The sequence below is a fragment of the Myxine glutinosa genome, chromosome 4 (assembly GCF_964187855.1).
Source record: "Myxine glutinosa chromosome 4, kmMyxGlut1.1, whole genome shotgun sequence".
In the NCBI taxonomy this organism is placed as follows: Eukaryota; Metazoa; Chordata; class Myxini; order Myxiniformes; family Myxinidae; genus Myxine; species Myxine glutinosa.
The window spans coordinates 109,821,329-109,839,339 of NC_136264.1; the positions used below are offsets into that span (position 1 = coordinate 109,821,329).

At 48.4% G+C, this 18,011-nt stretch overlaps 1 protein-coding gene across 3 annotated transcripts in view; it reads left to right on the forward strand.

Moving 5' to 3' along the window:
- The window catches only part of LOC137425941 (SPARC-like), a 197,717-nt gene that overhangs the window by 155,582 nt on the left and 24,124 nt on the right, over positions 1–18,011 (forward strand). For 2 of the 3 annotated variants that reach the window (XM_078776268.1, XM_078776267.1), the window contains exons 5-7: positions 921–1,078; positions 5,336–5,448; positions 5,740–5,834. In XM_078776268.1, coding sequence (XP_078632394.1) covers positions 921–1,078; positions 5,336–5,448; positions 5,740–5,834 — 366 coding nt within the window. Of the gene's footprint in view, positions 1–920; positions 1,079–5,335; positions 5,449–5,739; positions 5,835–11,006; positions 11,063–18,011 lie in introns of all 3 variants that reach the window. The other variant, XM_078776266.1, reaches the window with a different exon arrangement.

The following is an 18,011-nucleotide window of genomic DNA, read 5'->3' on the forward strand; positions in this document are numbered from 1 at the left end:
GGAGGGGGGGGGGGGTGAGGAGGGGCTTTTTATTATAGTTGGTGACCCTCAAGTGTTACTGCAGAAGGCCCTCAGATAGGGAATTTTAGGGAGTCTAAGGGTTTTCATGGGGTCGATAGAATCTACCGGGTCTTAGAGTCCTAAAGGGACTTAGAAGGTCTTCGGGGTGGACTTAGAAGGTTGGTGTTAATAGTATTTGCGGTCTATGGGGTATTAGGTGTCTAAAGGCTATTAGGGCTCTTCGAGTGTATTCGGCTTATAAAGAGTTTAAGGGTGTTCAGGGTCTTAAGGTTATAAATTGTCTAAAGCGTTTTGGAGTCCTGAAGGTCTTAATGGTCTTGGGGGTCTTAAGGGTCTTAAAGGGTATTGGGGGTCATAAGGGTCTTAAGGATCTTGGGGGTGGGGAGGGTCTTAAGGCTGTAAATTGTGGTAGGGTATTAATGGTTCTTTGAGGTGTCAAGGGGTCTAAAGGTATAGAGGGGACTGGAAATTGCATGCACGCCCACACTTTTCTTTTGAACGTGCACGAATGGACGCACGGACACCTGCACGGCTCTTTTTATACTATAGATGACATATTGGTGTTAGTTTTGTTCCACATCTCAAAGGATTATAAATATATTTAGGAATGAATAGCATCATACTGAATGACAGCTTTTTTGGCAAAACCGATTATATTGGGAGTCAAATGCTAACTGGACTACTTTAAGTTGAATACACCACCACCACCACTACCACCACCACCACCACGCCATAATTCTTGTAGACCGAGTGGGAAGAGTTCCATCAAAGTAGAATAGTGAAGTTATGATCCAATGTACCCGATGAAAGTTTGATTATTTAATATATTATGGACTTTCATCAAATGTCTTCCTCCGTTAACTCCTTCAAACCATTTCCTTTGCTACACTTGCCAACAGCAAAACAGATACGATGTAAGGGTTCAGAATCCGAACAGTTTCCGTTCCGACTTCTTGACTGGTTCCTGCACCTTCGTGAAATGGAAACTGAAGGACACATCAACCCTTCTTCATCTCCTGCCAATCTCACTCATCCAAACCGCTTGGACCTTGCTCAGGTTGTATTTCTTGTTGAGATGCCCCTGCAATATTGAATATTTCCTTTGCTCAATCTCCAAGCGTTCAATGTTAACATCGCTTATTACAGTATATATGCAAACAAAGCAGAATGTTCACAATGCAGATAATGATGAACACCCCCACTCTTCTTCCTTCATATGTCCCTCACCTTACACTTGTGTCCTCCCAATTCGCCTGTCACTTTTCTCCACCACCGCCTCTCCAGGTATCCTACCCTCCCTTATTACATGTTTCTCCATTTCATACATGCCCTTCCCCCTCTTCCCTAAGCCTAGATATGTAATCTATATAAATAAAACACAGTGTGTGTGTGTGTGTGTGTGTGTGTGTGTGTGTGTGTGTGTGTGTGTGTGTGTGTGTGTGTGTGTGTGTGTGTGTGTGTGTGTGTTACCTATAGACTCCTAAACGGAGAGGCTCACGTACTTGATTTTTGGCATAGACATGGCCATTGGGCCTGGGAAGGACATGGCCTACCTAAAAATGACCTCCGATAACAAGATCCATATTTTTTATTCATATTTAACTTGGCTCATTTCAGCGAGGAACATTATACACTGATCTCAGCCAGTGCCAGAGCAGCTTGCTGATTCGCTCAGAGCGATCACGTGATGTTCCATCCTCGCCACCAGACACCACGCTGCCTGCTATACTACAGATCAGTGGCTATACTCCCACGCAGCTGCATTGGGAATATTTGGGGATTATCAGCGGCAGCCTGGTCACCAGCGTCTGAAGAATGAAGTTTGGACGTACGAGCCAGGCCAGGCTGCCAAGTTCAAGTTGCCTGATACCCTGCCCGTTTACACTCTCTGCGAATGTACGGGAGTCGAGGCTCCTGTGTGTGCGGAGGGGGGGGGGGGGGAGATGGAGGGGGGTCTATCCAAGGTTTGTCCGAGGCCGAGTTTTTTTTTCTTTCATCTTTAGATCCATATTTTTAGCCATAAATTAGCGCATTTCCGATTGGGTTCTGAACATTACAGCCTCTGCCTCTGCCACAGCTCAGAGCGATCACGTGACAATTTTCAAGTTTGCAAGGAAGAAGGCACTAGACCCCAGCACCATATATACATCACTGCCTGCGCCCACAATTTGCATGTTATCGGTTACCTTTTATGGCTCGCTCAGGATCTTCGTCAGGCTCGCGAGCGAGTTAGCCAATCACCTGGGAGGATGAGGCCACGTTGGCCACGCCCACGACGTGGCATTAGCAAGACGTCGTTGGTTTGATTGCAGAGTCGTTCAGGATCTTCATCTGGCTAGCGAGCGAGTTAGGTAGGTTACCACGTGTAAACGTAAACGTGAAAAAAAATTTGAATTTGTCTATGAGTTCACACATGGAAGACTGACTGTGATAAAGGCAATGCCACCTAAGAAAAGAAATTTGTCGCGTTCAACCTCCAGAGCAAGGAAAATCGCTGATTGGAGACTCCATGAAACCGATGAAGATACTTTTCACCGTCGACAAGCCAATCAAGAACGTGTCTCTAGATTCAGACAGTGAGAGACAGAAAATGAGAGAGCAGCACGTCTGAACGCCAATCAACAACGTGTGGCGAGGGACAGACAGCAAGAGAAAGAAGATGAGACAGATGCACGTCTAAACGCCAATCAACAACATCTGGCGAGGGCCAGACAGCGAGAGACAGAAGAAGAGACGGAGGCACGTCTAAACGCCAACTTCAATCCCCCCCTCCCCTCCTCATCTCCTCCTCCTCCTCCTCCCACCTCCCCCCTCCCCCCCCCCATACCTCACCCCCTTCCCTTCCCTCCCCCCTCCCCTCCACTTCCCCCCCTCCCCCTCCCCCTCGGCCCCTCCTCCCCCGCCCGGCAACGCTGGGTACTTCTGCTAGTATGTACATAAAAGGTCTCTGAGCCTAAATGTATATTTTGATGTTGAAGATGCAATTATAAAATACAACTGTCTCAAATCTAAAAACAATCTAATTGTTACCTTGTTGATTTTTTTTTTTGATGGCGTCGCCCGTAGGACAAAGCCGTCCAAAACAGTGTTTGTCTGTCTGTATGTATGCATGTATGTATGTCCCTCACAAACGTACACCAATCAGGGTTGAGGATCTAGTCACATGACAGAGGTGATATGATGTGATTGCGTCTGTGATGTGATTATGGCATACCACGGCTGATGCCACACACCGCCATTTTGATTTATATGCCGTTCGGGCAGACCATATCCATATCGTCAAGCCTGTCATATCACAATCGCCATGCCCTACTTTTAGGTTTATCATTCAGTGTGAAGCACAAACAAATCGATTATTGAAATGACCATCAAATATCGAAAACACAGGCATTATAGGGCTTCCAACGGGTACAGTACGTATAGGCCTTAGGCTTCATGCCTTCATGCCTCACCTACAGGCCACATCGGACAAATTAGGCCTGGTCTCTTAATACAGTCGTATAGTTTTCATAATAATAACAAGAAAAAGAGCAGAGATTGCAAACCCTCACCAGGATGTATTTTCAGTGGTTCTTAAGGCTTTTGGGTTAAAACAAATATGGCGGCCGAACCACGTGACCGATGGCGTCATCATTATTTTTCTAAACTAATTTATTCCAAGATTATGCTCAAGAAATTTCATCTTGATCGGATGAAGTTTTGTACTTGTCGAATTATGACGTCATAATGGAGGCACCTATGACATCATCATTAACATATTTTATTCCCCATGGAGAGTTCTTTACAATGAGCCATGTCTCAATTTTTTCTATTCAGTGCTTTTGGAGATATCGAGGTGCAACGTTTTTTGTTTTCTTCAAAGATGGCGGCCGAACCACGTGACCTATGACGTCATCAATATTTATTTTCTCCATCAATTTATGCCTGCAGGATGCTCAAGAAATTTCATCTTGATCGGAAGAAGTTTTGTACATGTCAAATTATGACGTCATAATGGAGGCACCTATGACATCATCATTAACATATTTTATTCTCCATGGAGAGTTCTTTACAATGAGCCATGTCTCAATTTTTTCTATTCAGCACTTTCGGAGATATAGAGGTGCAAATTTTTTCGGGTTTTCCAAGATGGCCGCCGAACCACGTGACCGATGACGTCATCATTACATTTTTTTCTCCACCAGTTTATGCCGACATGGCGCTCAAGAAATTGCATCTTGATTGGATGAAGTTTTGTACTTGTCGAATTATGACGTCACAATGGAGTCATTAGGCCGAGAGAGTTAAAAATTGGGCACAGTCTATTCCAGGGCAAGACAAATATGTGTGTAAAGTATGGCGATTATGTGCAACGATGTAGATCTAGTACTGCGCACAAACAGACAAACAGACAGACAAACAGACAAACCAACCAACCAACATACTTGCCGGAATCTTTTCCGGCAAGTAACAAACGGACTCAAATGCAATACCCTCTCCTCTGGCGAGGGTAATAACGTTACTACTAATAATAATTGTAATACGCCTGTATTGAGTATAGAAGAGGCTTGACTCGATTGAAATCATTCAAGTAGGCTTAACTCAGCAAGAACTGAACAACCTGTAACAACAGATGTAAAGATAGGCCCGTCGCATTTGACAAGCATAATAATGCACCAAGCATAACAACACAACACGCATTATAATTACCAGACCTACCGTAATTATCACACACGTCTCCAGTAGCCATCTTGAAAATCGTAATGGTTATGGGTAATGGGGGGACTCTGAAATACATAGCCTGTGACGCTGTTGTTGTTGTTGTTCTTGTTAAAAGGGGAAGGTCGAGGGCTTACATTACACGGGATTTGAATGACAATCTATGACAATAATATAGTAAATATAATCGTAACACTGCAATCCCTTTGTCATGACTGTAAAGTTACTGGATTGAAGCGGTGCATGGTTGGTTCATTGTTGACTCGAAACATAGAATAAACAAGTGTCTCGATGAAATCTCTTCACTTCCATTGTGACAGACAGTGTGCAGACTTAGAGTACTTCAAAATAATTTAATACTTACATTATTTGTTAACTGGTATCCCCACCCAGGTCATACTATCCTCTTCAACTAAAGTATCAAACAAGCCACTACATATTAGACTTTTGGACTTATTTTTACATCACTATGTGAACATGAGTCATAGTATTTGCATAATTCTGCATGACGTCGGGTCTCTTACATTGCAAAATTATTTGTTCTCTTGTTCCTAAGCCCTCCAAAAATGTCTTGCTTTCCTTTTCAAATATTTTCATTATCCTCATCCACTACAAGTGGCAATTCTCAGATCTGGATCAAAATGACAATGGAGAACTGAACAAGCAGGAGCTTCGAGTATTACGCCTTCGTCTCATGCCCCTGGAACATTGTTCCAACGGATTTTTTCGGTAAGTGATAAAGCCATGGCACATGCATGGCTCCATTATCCATCTAAAATATGCTCGCAGATAACTATACGAACACTCTAATTATAAACAAAGCATCTCCTGAATAGAAAAATCTAATTTCAGTGATTCAATTCTTAAATATAAAGTTATATTGGATACAGAGCTGATAAACAAAATAAACATATTCATACAACAATAAGCATGCAATACAAGAGAGCATTGTCATCAATAAAGTCAAACAAGCCTTAATATTCTCTTTGTTCCTGAACCAAACCGTGTGGGTTGAGCCAGGTCATGTGACAAAGACCATAACAAGGTGCTATCTCTGGACGAGTGGACTGCATGCCTCGTGGGACAGTCGGAGCACTGGTACGAGGTCTTCATGTGTAAGTTCCAGCACCATCGATCATCAGTTAAAGATAATTTCAGAAAATTGTGTTTGGTGTCTGCTAAATCAACAGTGTAAAGGTCTGCATTTGATGCCTGAACAAACAAGCACTTGCCTAATATGAACGAATAATGAACATGGAAAGCAAAGGAACAGCGATAACTTAAAATAATCTAAGCTGTTGATTTGTGAACTTCTGAGGCCTTGGACCAAACAAATATATCCTAAATAGTTTGGTGAAAATCACACTTCATACGAGTAAAGGAAGAGTCAGTCTACTTTTTAAATAAAAACTTCCTTCCTGAGTCCAAAAAATTAAGATATAATATATGAGCAGAGTACCCAAAGTTGGGTGGAGATTAGGCATCACTTTGTCAAAAAAGTATTGCAAGAAGACCACAGATGTTTGTTTGGTTTGCATTTAAAGGGGTCTAGTGGGTCTTTAGGTATAAAGGGTCTAAGGTCTAAGGGGTGTAAAGGTCTAAAAGGGTCTATAGGGATCTATAAGGGTCTTAAGGTGTCTAAATATATAAAGGGTATTTTCATTAGTAGTTCGAGTTTAAAGGACTCTAAGGGGTCCAAAGGGTCTCAATGTCTAAAAGTCCAAAGCAGTCTAAAGGGTGCAAGGGTCTTTCAGAGTTGAAAGGGTCTAAAGGGTCTTAAATGTCTAAGGGTTTAAATCTGGGGTTCTTAACCTGGGGTATCCATACCCCTTGGAGGTATGGGGACCAAAATCTGAGGGTATGGGACTTGTAATAAATTAATAATAATAAATTGTAATAAATTCAATGAAATATCAAGCAAAGAAATAAATAGGGATAAAATCCTAATGATATTATTTCCTGTTCTGTTCCTAATTATCCATATGTAAAACTAAGCTATTGAGATATTTTGAAGACACACTGGAACCTAATGGGACTGGTAATCAGGTGTGGATCCCCGAACTTGGCCCATTTTCTGGGTAATAAGTAACCAATTGTCATCCAAAAAAATAGGCAATTAAAGTAAAAAAAACACCCCTCAGAATGCACCACAGAGCACCTAGAAATCAAAAAATTCGAGGGGGACATGCCCCCAGTCCCCCCTAGCTATGCACACCTTCGGCGCACCTTGGTCAGTCAACAGTCTGGCAAAGGGGGTATGGGGACATCGTGGGCAATCCGTTGGGGGTCTTGACAGTGAAAAAGGTTAAGAACCCCTGGTCTAAATGATGAAGTCCTTTACTTTGCTATCTAAACTCTAAAGGGTCTTAAAAAGGTCCAAAGTGTCTGAAACATCTAACATGGTCTAAAAGATCTCAAAACAATCTAAGGGGATTTAAAGGATCTTAAAAGGTCCAAAAGCTCGAAGGGATCTAAATGTCTAAAGGGTATGTTCCAGCAGTAGTTATATGATCGGTCTGATGGATCAAGTGGGTTTAAGGGGTCTAAAGAGGTCTAAAACATCTAAGAAGGATTTCATTGTTTTAAGGTCTAAGTAAGGGGTGTAAGCAATCGAAAGTGTGCAAAAGTCTTCAGGAGTCTAGAGGATCTTAAAGGGTCTGAAGGCTCAAAGCTTTCTATAGGGTGTAAAGGTTAAAGGGTGAAAAGTCTAATGGGTCTAAGAGGGTAAAAAGGGTCATAATAGGTTCAAATGGTCCAAAAGGTGTAATCTAAATGGGTCTAAAAGGTCCAATGGGTTTAAAGGTCTGAATGTATAAAAGGTGCATTTCAATAGTCCAGAATTAATAGACGTACAATTTATGTTCAAACAGTACATAATTAATAGACATACTCACATGAATCAAACGAGGCTTCACCTCGACGACGATTCACCGTCCACCTTTGTTTTTCCATTTTATATACAGTAAACCCTTAAATATTGCAGGTTTGAATAACGCGGTTTTGACAAATCATGGGCAACCTCTTTGCACCGATTTAGCTACCACTGGATTAAACTTCGACCATTTACCGCGTTTGGTCTGAGCTATGATGGTTTTCTTGCACCACATACCTTTTGTTGTTTCTCCTGCATCGTTTATAATAAAATGGTGCCGAAAGTTATTAACAAAATTTATTCTTTCAATTTTATTTATTTGCTGGTTTGCAAAGCTGTCGCACGTTTATAAAAGAAACACATAATTACAAAAGGAAAACGAGGTAAGAGATTAATAGGGGATGAATGGTGAGTGATAGGGGGAAAGTGTGTCTGTTTCTGAATGTTGAATCTGCTTCAATGCAGCAGATTTCATCGTAAAGCTGCCGAGATATATATACTTATTTTACATGATTATTACCCTCGCCAGAGGAAGAGGGTATTGCATTTGAGGCCGTCTGTTTGTTTGTTTGTTTGTCTCTTTGTCTGTCTGTCTGTTTGTCTTCACAGAATAAATATGATTTTTGCTGCAACCGTTGGTACGATTGACAGGAAATTTTCACCATTGGTGCACCTCCTCCTGTAGAATGTTTTAATCATAATTATGACATCATAGGTCACGTGGTATGGGCACCATTTTGGAAAAAACGAAAAACTTTGCACATCTATATCTGTTAGCCGTGGAACATTCGAGAGCTCGGAGAGCAAAAAGAAGCCATCTCGCCATCTTGGTCTCTTCTTCTGGTCCTGGCGTTCGTTGGAAGCAGTCACATTTTCTCTCTTTCTGGCTCTCAGCTAGAGTGGGCACTGTTGTATCGGGTGCGCTGGTGAGGACATGTCGGAGTTTTTGGAAGTTTTGCAATGTCGGAGGAGGGGGTGTTGTTGACTGTGGTGCTTTTCGGGGGAGGAGAGAGCCGCGTCTCGCTTGGCAGTGGAAGTGAGGAAGGGCCGGTTGGCCGCTTGTTCACGCCTGGGCGTTTTCAGCGCCATTTGTTGGTGCGCTTCCCACACGGTGGTTTGGAGGTGACAAACACCAACCCCCCTCGTTGAGACCAGAGTTAAGTGCCGGCCGGCAGGACATCATTTATTTTTATTTAATCTTTCCCCTTGTTTTTATAGCAGTCTGACTGAGTGGAGACATCTCAATTAGGAATTATAGTTTTTACCTCGCCTTTCATTTTTGTCTCTTGCATTTATTTTCATTAAATCCATTATTATGGCATTTAATTCTTGTATTGTGGATTTTGCTTGTCCTGTATTTGTGTTTGTGGGTTCGGATTAACCGAGTGTTGGCCGCCCGATCAGATATGGCTTCGGGCCTTTCCTGCGCGTGCCAAAGACAATCCCGCCAAGGTTCGAAGTACGCCTTGGAGTTAAAGCTCGTTTCAGTGGTCTGTCACCCAGGGGTCTTAACCCCGGGGATGCGACAGTATTATACCCATTCCCATATACATGGTGGTGGAACCTTTCTACCACAAAAACCATACCAAGCATTTCCTTTTCTATCTGAGCATAGTTTTGCTCTGCCACCAACAGCAAAGGAGAGGCATAGGTAACTGGATGTCCTTGTTGTAGCAAACATACTCCTAGGCCATCATGGACTTTGTTTGGGGAGGAGAGACAGTTGCACCTCTATATCTCTGTCTGTTTTGTTGGTGCGCTTTTCATTATTAGTTCGAGTTTAATGGACTCTAAGCGGTCTAAAGTGTCGAAAGGAGTCTAAAGGACATCCAAATGGAGTCCATCCATTTGGAAGGCTCAAAGAACTTCAGGACTGGTGCGTGGGGAATTGCCTGCCTGAGGGTGTTGAATGCTGCAGCGTGTTCACGGTGCCACTGCCATTGTGTGTCCTTCTCCAGTAAGTCACATAGTGGTCGACATGTTGTCAATCGTTGACATGTTGGGTACGAAATGCGAGAGCCAGTTGAAAATAGCAAAGCACGCTGTAGGTCCACCTTGAATATGGGTGTTGGCAAGTTTGTGACTGCTTGCACTTTGGCCACATCGGGCTTAATGCCTTTGGCAGTGAAGACGTGTCCCATATAGCTGACCTCTGACATTTTCCACTGACTTTTCTGACGATTCAATTTTACGTGATTATACCGAGCACCCTTGAGTAATTTGCCCACAATCTCATCATGTTGCGCTTCATCGGCCACAGCCACAATCATGTCATTGGCAATGAAGTACACTCCTTCAGAATCAGCAAGGAACTCTAATTGCGACTCTGCAATACTTCGCTTGCAGAACTGAGTCCGAAAGGCATTCTGTTGAAACAATATCTCCCAAATGGTGTGTTAAAAGTACACAACAATGCACTGTCGTTGTCTAGTAGAACCTGCCAGAATTAGTCATTTTGATTCCTTGGATCTAAACATAACCGTAAAGAGCTATCCTACTTTTCAACGATCATGAGGTTGTGCACCCAGTCTTTGGTCCCAATCACCTGTCTAATGGTGTCTCGTGATTCCATGCCCTTGCACTCCTGCTTGAGATAATCGTACAAGATATGTGGAACTCTTCATGAAGGTTCGATCAGTGGATGAACTCCTTCATCGAATTCAATATGATAAGGCCGATTGAACCTTCAGAGGGCTGGAAAGACATCTGCAAACGACTGGGTTATACCTGGCAATGTACACCAGTGCTGCCAGTGCAAGGAAACATAATTATATTGACGTTGTTGTCACTAAATGTAATCATGTTGAGGGCAATACAAGCCGACAGTCAAAGAATACGTGGTGCCGAGGAATTAACAATATAGAACTCAAATGCGCCCTTTGTTTTCTGTCTGGCAGTGAAGGTTAACCTTACCCTTTTGCGCAACCTGATGCCCCCATATGCTTTGAGAGTGACGGATGCTTTTGTGGGGAAATGCACCGCACAACTCTGTTGAAAATTTTTACATTTGTGCAAACCTCTCGAAGCAGACGATTTGTTTGGTAGCATTCTGAATGGGATGCGTCCAGCAGTTTACGAGGAGTTACGTTATACACACACAGACAGACATTGAATCTTATGACAGAGAGTATTTGATAGAGAACCATAAGGTAAATTAAAGGTTTGTTTGTTTTTTTCAGAAACTTTTTTGTGCTTGTGTGACCTCAATTTTTTTGCAAACAAGATATTTTCATCAAAAAGCATACCCCCTTAATGGTGTCTGTGTACAGCTCACAATTATGAGATCAAACCTGTAGTGATGAAAGATAAAGGTTTGCAACAGTTCCAATCTCTTTCTTTCTTTCTTTCTTTCTTTCTTTCTTTCTCTCTCTCTTTCTCTCTCTCTCTCTCTCTCTCTCTCTGTCGCCCCCTGCAGGCCGTTTGTGGTGGGCGTGGCGTCATGGCGGCTGTGAGCAACTGCTCTGTGTTGTTGTGAGTTCTTTGTGAGTTTTCCTCCTCTCCTGCCCTCCCCTGCCCCCCCCTCCCTCTCCTTTCTATCCTGTGTACTTTGGCATTTGTTTTCATCCGTTCTACACCTTTGTCTTCGAGAGAGAGAGGATTGAGAGCGGGCCCATTTTGGGTGCGGCCTACTGGCTTCGACGGCGTTTTGTAAGCCATTTTTGTGCTTATAATGCACGTTTATTACTTACTTTAGTTCGATTATTTAGGTTTGATACCTTCTTGTCCGGTTCGGACAAGTGGGGGGTGTTGAATTCGCTGGTATGGCGAATGCACGCTCTCGGTTAGAGGCGTTCGATAGCCTAACGAGGAAGCATGCATTTGTGTGTGTTCCACCAGAAGGGGTCCTCACTGAGGATGTGGTACTCGCAGTGGGGAAAATAATCGGGTGCGAGCATGTCCGAGCTGCCTCACGAATGAATCAAAAAGTTGTTATTTTCCTGTCCGAAGAAAACTTTGTTCACGACGTCGTGAGTGCAGGTTTAACCACAGAAGGTGGTGTTTTTATGTTAGCGTCCCCCATGGATACTCCAGCGATGAAAATCGTTGTATCAAACGTACCACCATTTATATCAAACGACAAACTAATGTCAGTCCTTTCTCGTTATGGAACAGCTGTGTCGAGAATGTCCATGATCCCTCTGAAGACCCGAGACGAGAGGATAAAACACGTTATGAGTTTCCGTCGCCAAGTTTACATGGTACTGTAGCGGCTACCGCTGGGTTTTCACAATCGCCTTGCACCTATCAAGGACGCGGAGCGATCACCATGCCGGGCTCGTCCAGGACGCCCGGGCAGGCCCGCGCTCAACTTGCCAGGCCTCGGTCGGGACGCCCGGGCATGCCCGTGCATGCCCGGGCAGGCTCGCCCTCAACTTGCCAGGCCGCAGCCAGGACGCTGGGCCACGCCCCCTCTTGCCTTTCCTGGGCAAACGCTCCGGGATAATATGTATATATATTGCTGCCCGATAAACGGGCTTTTCAGAGTGCCTGAGTGTTTGGTTTGATTAAAGCAACTCGGATGAATTCCAGCTTTTTGTCGCGTCCATTCTTCCGATTGACGTGGGAGCCCCAGCTCCTTCATTGGTGACCTACCAACATGGACACGGCAGTCGCCCTTAAACTGCCTACCTTCTGGGAGGCTCACGCGGCGGTTTGGTTCGCACAGGCGGATTCCCTGTTCGCCCTGCGAGGCATCACGGCCGACGACACCCGCTTCCACCATGTGGTAGCAGCGCTCGGTTCGGCCACCGCGGCCCGCGCCCTGAGCCTCCTCGAGAGCCCGCCAGCCGCTGACAAATACGGCGCGATTAAGAAGCTTCTCCTCGACGCTTTCGCCCTCCCATCGGCGGAACGCGCACGGCGCCTGCTCGACCTGCCCGAGCTCGGCGACACGCGCCCTTCCGAGCGAATGGACTACATGCTTTCACTGCTCGGCGAGCACTCTCCGGCATTCCTGTTCCGGGAGCTGTTCCTCCGTCAGCTGCCTAACCCGGTACGCCTCGCCCTGGCAAGCACGACGATCACAGATCCCCGGGCCCTTGCCAGAGAAGCCGACAAGATCTCCGCCGCAGGACAGCGCATCGCAGCGGCGACATGGGACCCACCGCCGTCCGACGCAACACCCATGGCGCCCGAGCACCCAGCACGGTCGACGACCGAACTGCCGACACAATTGGCGGCCGCTACACCGAGCCGACCACCTCCAGCACGATGACCGGAGCCTCCACCTGACCAAGCGTGGTGTTACTATCATGCCAGGTTCGGACAGAAGGCCCGGACATGCCAACCCCCGTGCACCTTCGGCAGGCCGGGAAACGGCCGGGCCGGCGTTCATTACCAGCCATGAGCGCCGGCCACACGGGCAACTTACTGTTCATCACGGATAAAGCGTCCGGACGGCACTTCCTGTGCGACACCGGCGCCCAACTGAGCGTCATACCCGCCTCTGACCAGGACAGGCAATCCGCGGTTTGCGGCCCCTCCTTGGTTGCGGCCAACGGATCGACCATCCGCACCTTCGGCCCGCGCAACGTCACCCTCTGCTTCGGCAGCCAACGCTTTGCTTGGACGTTTGTAACCGCAAACGTGCCCATGGCTCTGCTAGGCGCCGACTTCCTCTGCGCACACGGACTGCTGGTGGACGTCCAACGGCATCGTTTAATCAACGCCGAAACCTTCAGCTCCCTGGTATGCACATTGAGCAGCTCCGCGCCGACCGAGCTGGCATGCGCCGTCCCGGCGGCGAACGAGTTTGCTCGCCTGCTCACGGAGTTCCCGGCCCTCACGCGGCCGACGTTTTCGGCCGTCGCAGTACGGCATGGGATCGAGCACCACATACCAACCACGGGCCCGCCGGTCTACGCCAGGGCCCGCCGCCTCGACCCAGCCAAGCTCGCTGTGGCGAAGGCCGAATTCGACGCGTTGGAGCACCTCGGCATCGTGCAGCGCTCCGATAGCGCATGGGCCTCGCCACTGCACATCGTGCCAAAGCTGGGGGGTGGATGGCGCCCGTGCGGCGACTACCGCCATCTCAATGACGCTACCACCCCCGACAGGTACCCGATCCCGCATATCCAAGACTTCTCCGCCCGTCTGGCGGGACGGGTCATTTTTTCGAAAATTGATCTCATACGGGGATATCACCAGGTACCTGTCAGGGCGGCCGACGTCCCTAAAACGGCAGTCATCACGCCGTTCGGCTTATTCGAATTCTTGCGGATGCCGTTTGGTCTCAAGAACGCGGCTCAGGCGTTCCAGCGCTTTATTGACGGCGTGCTGCGTGACCTGCCGTTCCTTTTCGTTTACCTGGACGACATCCTCGTCGCCAGCACGTCCCGGGCCGAGCACCTCCTCCACCTCCGAACACTGTTCGGGCGCCTCAGCGAGCACGGCCTCATCGTCAACCCGGCCAAATGCCACTTCGGCACGACGGCCGTTGATTTTTTGGGCCACCACATCACCAAGAACAGGGCCGTGCCGCTGCCAACCAAGGTCGAGGCCATCACCACGTTCCCGCGTCCCCGCACCATAAAGGCCCTGCAGGAATTCCTGGGAATGGTGAATTTTTATCACCGCTTCGTGCCCCGCGCTGCTCAACTCATGCGGCCCCTCTACGAAGCCCTCCGGGGCAAGCCGGCCAAGCACGACATCTCCTGGTCCGCAGCAATGGATGCGGCCTTCCAAAGCTCAAAGCGGGCCCTCGCCGACGCAACACTGCTCGCTCACCCGGTGCTCAACGCTCCCATCGCCCTCACCACGGATGCCTCCGACTACGCGGTGGGCGCCGTACATGAGCAATGGGTGAACGGGGTTTGGCAGCCACTCGCTTTTTTCAGCCGGCAGCTCTGGCCGAACGAGCTCAAATACAGCACGTTTGACCGGGAGCTCCTCGGTCTACACCTGGCCGTCTGCCATTTCCGCCACCTCCTGGAGGGCTGACCTTTCACGGCGTTCGTCGACCACAAGCCGTTGGTTTACGCCATGGCCAAGGTCACGGAGCCGTGGTCGGCCCGCCAACAGCGCCACCTCTCCGCCGTGTCGGAGTTTACCACGGACATCCGGCACGTCGCCGGCAAAAACAACGCCGTGGCCGACTGTCTTTCCCGGGCCAGCGCGAACGCGGTCCACCTGGGCGTGGACTTTGCGCTTATGGCGGCGGACCAAACCACCGACACCACGGTGCAAGCCCTCCGGGCGGCGGACACGGGCCGCCGCCTGGCCGACATGCCCTTCGCGGACACTGTCCTGCTCTGCGACGTCTCCCAAGGCCAGCCTCGCCCCATCGTGCCCGTCACCTGGCAACGCCACATCTTCGCCTCCCTCCACGGCCTTTCCCACCCGGGCCGGAAAGCTTCCCAGAAGCTGGTGTCGGCGCGATTCGTCTGGCACGGCCTTCGTCGGGACGTCCGCGATTGGACCAGCACCTGCACGGCCTGCCAACGGGCCAAGGTCCACCGACACACCCAGGCCCCGCTGGCACCTTTCACCGTGCCTGAACGACGTTTCGACCACGTCAACGTGGATCTGGTGGGCCCCCTCCCCCCGTCACGGGGGTTCACACACCTGCTCACCATGGTGGACATGACCACCAGGTGGCCGGAGGCCGTTCCCCTCGTCTCCACCACCACCGCCGACGTGGCGCAGGCTTTCATCGCCACCTGGGTCGCCCGCTTCGGTGCACCGGCGGACATCTCGTCAGACCGCGGACCACAGTTCACCTCCGAGCTGTGGGGCGCGGTCGCCCGCAACCTGGGGGTCAAGCTCCACCGTACTACGGCCTACCACCCCCAAGCAAACGGGTTATGCGAGCGATTCCACCGCTCCATGAAGGCCGCGCTCATGGCCGGCCTTCAAGACGGCGGTTGGGCCGACCGGCTGCCGTGGGTCATTTTGGGCCTCCGCACGGCCCCCAAGGAGGACCTCCAGGCATCCACCGCCGAGCTTGTCTATGGCCAGGCGCTACGCGTCCCGGGCGAATTCGTGCCCGATGCTACCAGTCCCTGGTCCGCAGCTCACCAGCGCTCGGACCTCCAGGAGGCCGCCCGACGGTTTTCCCCCGTGCCAACATCCCACCACGGTGACCCCCAGTCCTACGTCCCCCCAGCACTTCGCACAGCGGAGTATGTTTTTGTGCGTCACGACGCACATCGGGGGCCACTCCGGCCGCCGTACGACGGGCCCTTCCGGGTGCTGCGACGGGACGACAAGTCGTTCGTCATCGACATCGGCGGCAGGTCGGACCGGATTGCGGTGGACCGCCTCAAGCCGGCGCACGTGGACGTCGACCACCCACCACGGGTGGCCCTTCCGCCGCGGCGAGGCCGCCCCCCGTCCACGGTGCCCCCCACTCGACCGCCCACCACCACACCGGACCCCCTCCCACGACCCGCCAGGGGTCGCTTCGGCCGGGTCATCAGGACCCCCCTCAAATTGACCCTGCCGGTGCAAGTCGATTCTGGGGGGACGTGTGTAGCGGCTACCGCTGGGTTTTCACAATCGCCTTGCACCTATCAAGGACGCGGAGCGATCACCATGCCGGGCTCGTCCAGGACGCCCGGGCAGGCCCGCGCTCAACTTGCCAGGCCGCAGCCAGGACGCTGGGCCACGCCCCCTCTCGCCTTTCCTGGGCAAACGCTCCGGGATAATATGTATATATATTGCTGCCCGATAAACGGGCTTTTCAGAGTGCCTGAGTGTTTGGTTTGATTAAAGCAACTCGGATGAATTCCAGATTTTTGTCGCGTCCATTCTTCCGATCGACGTGGGAGCCCCAGCTCCTTCAGTACTTCCCGATCGTGGTGACGACACAGGGTTAAATATTTCATTTAAAGTAAAATCCGACGATCGGGAGTATCAAATGTACGCCTCGTCAGCTTCACTAACGTGCTTTCACTGTGGAGCCTTTGGTCACGTTAAACGTTTTTGTCCCAAGGTTTCGTGTTCAAAGTGTGGGGAAAATGGCCACGCATACACCGATTGTAAAAATGATAATACTCGTGTTCCTATTCAACCAACTGGAGTTAATCCTGTGAGTTTACCGGTTCCTGCTGTTCCCTTCCCTCCTGCAGTGAGACGAACAATAGCAGCATCGATGGGCATATCCCGAGTCTAGAAAACGATCGCACTTCACTTCCTGTCACAGAAACCGAAGCGACCCCAACTCGCACAACCTTTGCTGCGATTCCCTCATGTAATGAAGGAATGGAGGAGGACCCTATTATTGGTTCTAAAAAACGAAGGGCGTCGGTTGATAATTTTTCTACCAGTAATCAAAAAAAGGTGGTATTGGAGAAGGCCAGTGTAGCTGAACACACACCTCAATGTGTTCCTCATGCTTCCATCGGGTTTGAAAAAAAGGATAGTGAATCGGGTGCTGCAATTGAGGATAATATGTCTGAAAGTTTGTGTACAAACTCTGTGGACGCAAATTGCTATATGGGTGAAATAAGTTGCAACGCTGAATACGTTGATAAACTCTTGAACGAACCATTACGATCATTGACATCAGTCACTGTGAACGAGCAGACAGTGACTGACTCATCCCTCAACAGTGCTGCTCCACCGATGCAGATTCAAAACTGTGTTACCGAGTCGCTCATCGATTCGGTAGATTGTGCTCCACAGGAGGATGAAACCGAGGCTTCAACTTCTGACGAGCACAAATATCAATCACCATGGCATCGTGGATTGCACAGTGGAGCTCTCCAGCGAATCCCCAGAGATATAGTAAGGGCATTTTATGAGATATTTCACAAATCTGTTAACTAAATTGTTACCAAAAAATTTCTTCACCAATATGTTTGTAAAGGTGTGTAATAACATGTGTTAAACTGTTGAAGTTCAACTCCCGTGGGAAACCCAGAAAAAAAGCTGTTGAATTCGGGTACCGAAAAATTATTTTCGAGAATTTTTATTTTTTTTAATCGGCCCGTAAGTAACTTATGAGGGGTCAAATAAGGGTTTTTCATGATTCTGAGTTGATTGTTAACATTTATATTTTCACTTTTACATTTACACACAAAGTAGCTTTTATTTCACATACATATATAATACTCAAGAGTTATTTCTCATTCACAATGTCAGAAGTTTCAACAGTCATTGTCTATGTCTTCTTCAGACTCAACAACATCATGACTGCAGTTTCTGCATGTAATGCCATTACAGACTCCACAGGCCGAGATGCACGTGACCCCATTCTTCTTGCAACCCATTCGATCCAACCCATTGAGTGAAAGGGAGTGTTTCCGTGAATAGAGACAATGTTTAAATCTGTATTGTCTCCAACAAACTGAGTGACTGCATTGTTTGTTTCCACAACCTCCATAAGGACCACCTGATCATTACTTGACAATTCACTTTCACTGGCTGGCACTTTGGCTGTCATCACTGATTGATCCTCAAGCGCAGCATCAACCGCAAA